General features: G+C 53.9%; 1 protein-coding gene across 1 annotated transcript; it reads right to left on the minus strand.

Annotated features, from left to right (window-relative positions):
* Positions 1-761: 761 nt before the first annotated feature.
* Positions 762-2,854, minus strand: MBOAT4 (membrane bound ghrelin O-acyltransferase MBOAT4; the record flags this gene model as incomplete). Its single annotated transcript, XM_082483005.1, has 3 exons — positions 762-1,677; positions 1,967-2,182; positions 2,736-2,854. 3 exons carry the CDS (start codon positions 2,852-2,854, stop codon positions 762-764), a joined length of 1,251 nt encoding a protein of 416 aa, XP_082339131.1.
* Between the last annotated feature and the right edge of the window lie 1,487 nt (positions 2,855-4,341).

Genomic DNA, 4,341 nt, shown 5'->3' on the forward strand with positions numbered 1-4,341 from the left:
CATGGGTAGTAGCCCTCCTTTTCCTAGTAGGTGTTCTTGCCCCCATGCTCAGGATCATTTGCAAGAATGGTGGAGGGGATGGTTCATCCCCCTCTTCACTGTGTGTCAGGGAAAACAGCTGCCTGTGCCCTGGAGGTCAAGCATGTCACCCACTTGGTGAGGGACAGGTATTGCAGGTGTTGGCTAATTGGGAACACAGTTTGGGGTCTACAAGCCACAGGCACAGTGCTGAGGGGCAACTGCTGGAGGAGCACCGCAGACCTGTGAATCTTGGTAGTACTGCTGGGTGGGGAAAGGGGTGTTTCTTGTCTTGTGCTGCCCTCAGACAGACTGCTAGCCCCTTTCCCTGTGCCCAGGCTCCCAGTGGTTGGTGCACACAAGAAAGGTGGCAAGGCAGCTCTCTGCCAGTGCCTGCTATCACCATGGAGAACAGACTCCCAGGTGCTGGACACAGTTGTGGCACAGATGAGTTTGGTGAGGTTGTGTGTTTCCCACGTGAAATGAAGCTGAGACCCAAAGCCCCAAGACAAACATTGGGCAGGCAGTGCTGCTAGAAGCCCTCTTGCCCAGAGATTTGGTGACTTCACCTTCCTGCTTCAGAGCATCCCTCAAAGATGGGGGATATCTCAGGAGCAAAAGCCAACCTGGTTCTCCAGAGATGCTGTTTTATGAGATTGCTTGGCCGATAGCACTTCTCACCCTGCGTGCTCATGTGTGCAGGGACATGCCCTACTGGCCACACAAGCTAGCCCAGGACAGGCTCAGTTCTGCTTCAGCTTCTCAGCAAGCAGCAGCAGCAGCAGCATGAGGCCATAGGAGAGGGGAAGGATGCTGTTGCAGGAAGCCCAGAGCAGGCAGAGTGTGGAGAAGCTCTCGGTCTCCATAGCCACCAGGATGTAGGCAACGATGAGCTGCGTGAAGACCCAGGTTGTGCCATGGTAGAGGAGCTTCACAACTTTGGAGGTGGCACGGGCGCTGAGGAAGGGATGGATGCGGTAGTCGGCCTCCACCATGACAGCCCACCACAAGAAACCAAAGACCTGCCCGGGCCGGAGGCCATGCCACCAGGCAGAGAAGGCAAAGGTGGCTAGGAGCGGCTGGACCGGGCAGCGCTGGAAGACAAGTCTCCTCAACCAGCGGGACGTGCTCTTGTTCCAGGTTCGGGTGAAGACAGCCAGGCGGTGAGTGGTCTCCAGCGTCCACAGGTCATGGAGGGAAAGGTCTCCCTCACCTGCCTCCGGCCCAAAGCCCGCCACCTCGAGGAGGGCCTCATCCAGCACCCAGTGCATATAGTAGGCCAGCCTGAGGAGCAGAGCCCGTGCCCAGAGGCAGGGCAGGCAGTCCAGGCTGGGGCAGCCATGCCTGGTGGCCAGCCCTCCCGCCAGCCCAGCCCGCAGCCCCTGCAGGGCCAGCGCACACAGGCACCGCTGGCCGGTGGCCCTCAGCTGGCGGTGGGGGAGAGCCCCCAAGGACTTGGCCTGGGCCCGAAACCTGCTGAAGGAGCACAGGGGACCTCCGAGGAGGGCTGGGAAAAAGAGCAGGTAGCTGCAGAGGGGCAGCGCACGCTCCAAAGGCCCCTGACCCAGCTGGAGCAGCACAACCCCTTCGTGGATGTCCAGGGCCAGAGACGTAGCCTTCTGGGTGAGCAGCATGATGGCAGAGAGGGTGATGGCTGGCCTGGAAGAAGAGGACACCGGAGAGCTGCTGAGAGTCCCTTGAAGGGAGCGTTAGAGGCACGGGCACAGGGCCACACGCTGGGGATGTGCTGTCCCACGTCCCCAAAGCGCTGCCATGCCCACAGCATCACCCATGCAAGGGGATGCGGCCAGAGCCAGAGTGGAGACTGACAGCTGTGGAACAGTGAGCTGGTGCGGCCCGGGGGGGCCCACCAACTTCACAAAATGACTAGGAGGGCCCCCAGCCCACTGAGGGGAGGAATGCGATGGAGGCAGAACCAGGGGGTTACCTGGCATCCTGCGGGTCCAGCTCCTGGCTGCTCAGACTCAGGTGGCAGAGTGTCTGCCAGGACATCTGGAGGGCGAAGACCCAGGTGTGGGCATGAGCTGGGCTGATGGAGAGGAGGACGAGCACGGAGCCAGCGGCAGGGATGAGGAGCAACACGACGTAGCTGCCCATGGCTGTGCCAGCAAGGAGACATCCTCCAGCGAGGAGGAATACATACCTAGAAGAGAACAGATGCCCTTTGGCTGCCTTTTATGGAAAATGTGGCTTAAAACTCCCATCATAGTGTTGACAGTGGAGTCACTGCAGTGTGGGTCCTGCAGTCTCCACAGGCCCCCTGTAGTCTGCTTCTTGGCCTCCCGTGGGGCTGAGGGAACACCAGGATCATCGTGACTGCAAGCAGGAATGGGGGTGGACTGGGGCGGATATTGCTGGCTCTGCTTTGCCCCCATCCTTATCACACCAGAGATAATCCCCATACCCTGCCCTGCTCCCCTTGCCCATGTTCTCAGCCTGGTACACCCCTAAACCCATCGCTCACAACACCAGAGTGTCCAGCCTGGCTGCTTTGTCCTGAACAACCTTGATCTGGCTCCACTGCAGAGAGGGGTGACTGGGGACAGCTCACATCCAAGCCATACAAACATCTCTACCCAAGTCATCAGGGACTTACTACCATGGGTCCCACTGCACCTCTGGCCAGGAGAGCCCCCAGAAAGCATCCGCAGGCATGACTTGCCCTCAGCACAGCGGCAGGAGTAATGACCACGTACCGAGCAGTCAGAGAGAGGTGCCCCAAAGCACAGAGACGGTGGAAGAGAGCAGCAAAGGGGAAAGCCGCCAGTCGGTATGGGGCTGCAGGGAGAAGGAGAAGCAGGTCTGCCCAGCGCATCGAGCGCCTTTCTTCTTCAACTGTCTGATGCCTGGAGAAAGGACTGAGCCAAGGGCTGCTCTGGCTCCTTTTTATATGTGGCAGGACCTCAAAAAAAACAGAGCAGAGTGAAGGAAACAGAGGTATCTGCAGGAAGAGGAGCATGTTTTTTGCATTCGTCAGTGCTGACTCCTTCAAGCACCTCTGTCCCAGGGTTTGTGTGTAGGTGGAAAAAGCTGGGGTTGGTTATTTGCTCTGCCAGACGCCTGGGCCATTACCACATACTTCAGAGGCAGCAAGAGCAAGCTGCTGAGATAAGAGCATCTTTGAGCTGCCACGTGTGCCATGCTGGCATGCACCCAGAGCAAAATCCCCAGGTACTCCCAGAGGCTTGGTCCTTCCTCTTCGCTGCCTCTCAGCTCAGTCCTTCACAGAAAGCTGTGGCTTTTTCCCTGCTGACTTATTACAGGGTAGTGGTGGGGACAGCCCAGGATTTAAACCCCTGGTCACAGGAAGGAGAGGATGGGTTCTGTCACTTCTCAGTGACAAGGGAGGGTGAGCCCATCAGTCCCACTACTCAGACTACAGGGCCTCTTCATTTACCAGAGATAAAGGAAACACTCTATTCTCTCCAAACAATTTTTCTTCAAGTAAGTAAAGAAATAATAATAATAAAAAAGGACTCACAGAGATACTTGTGATAGTAGAAATTAGTCATTGCAGTTAAACTGTTTAAACTGCACATTCATTCAAAAATGTGCCATATGAGGAAGCAAAAGGTCCTCTTTTGGGCCAGACTTGAAAAGTGATTTGAAGAGTCATCTCGAGGGTGTATCATGAAGCCGATTGCTATTGCTTTCACAATGCCACTGGCAGTATTTCATGCTAAACAGACAAAAACCCCAAGAAAATCAGTTCACAGAACTTGACTCTTCTCTGTGAGATACAGCTAAGAAAAAACAGACAAATTAAAATGGAAAGCTCATGGATTTTTTTTTTAAAAACTCAGTTGATATCTGCTTTATTTTAGGCTTATGAACAGTGTGAATACAAAGAGGAATACCCCAGCATTTCCTTCTGGAAGAAAAAAAATAACATATTGGAGAGGCAGATCAATAAAAAGAGCAAAAATGGTGCCTAAAGTTAAAGAAAGAACTGTGCTTGTTAAAAAAGAAATTTTGATTTTAAAAGTACATCAAGTCTGACTTTCATGAACGCTTCTACTCTTCACTGAGCTTTTCAAGCTATCGTGATGTTGGAAAGCTTACCACATTGACTGGATGGGTTATTTGGTTATAAGAAGGTGGGGGACCAAAACTCCATGGAAAAAAGTATTAGAGCAAATGCTGCAGAGAAACTAGCTGTATTTTGCTCTATTTGTGCAGGGTATATTTTAAGACTAAGCGGTAGCACCGGAGAGAAGCTTTTTCCATGTCAATTTTGGCATGCGTGGCATGCAGCAACAGCCTGGTTTCACAGGACTCATTCTGCCAAATCCATGGAGCCCA

Source organism: Vanellus vanellus (genome assembly GCF_965231255.1).
Source record: "Vanellus vanellus genome assembly, chromosome: 4".
NCBI classification, from domain to species: Eukaryota; Metazoa; Chordata; class Aves; order Charadriiformes; family Charadriidae; genus Vanellus; species Vanellus vanellus.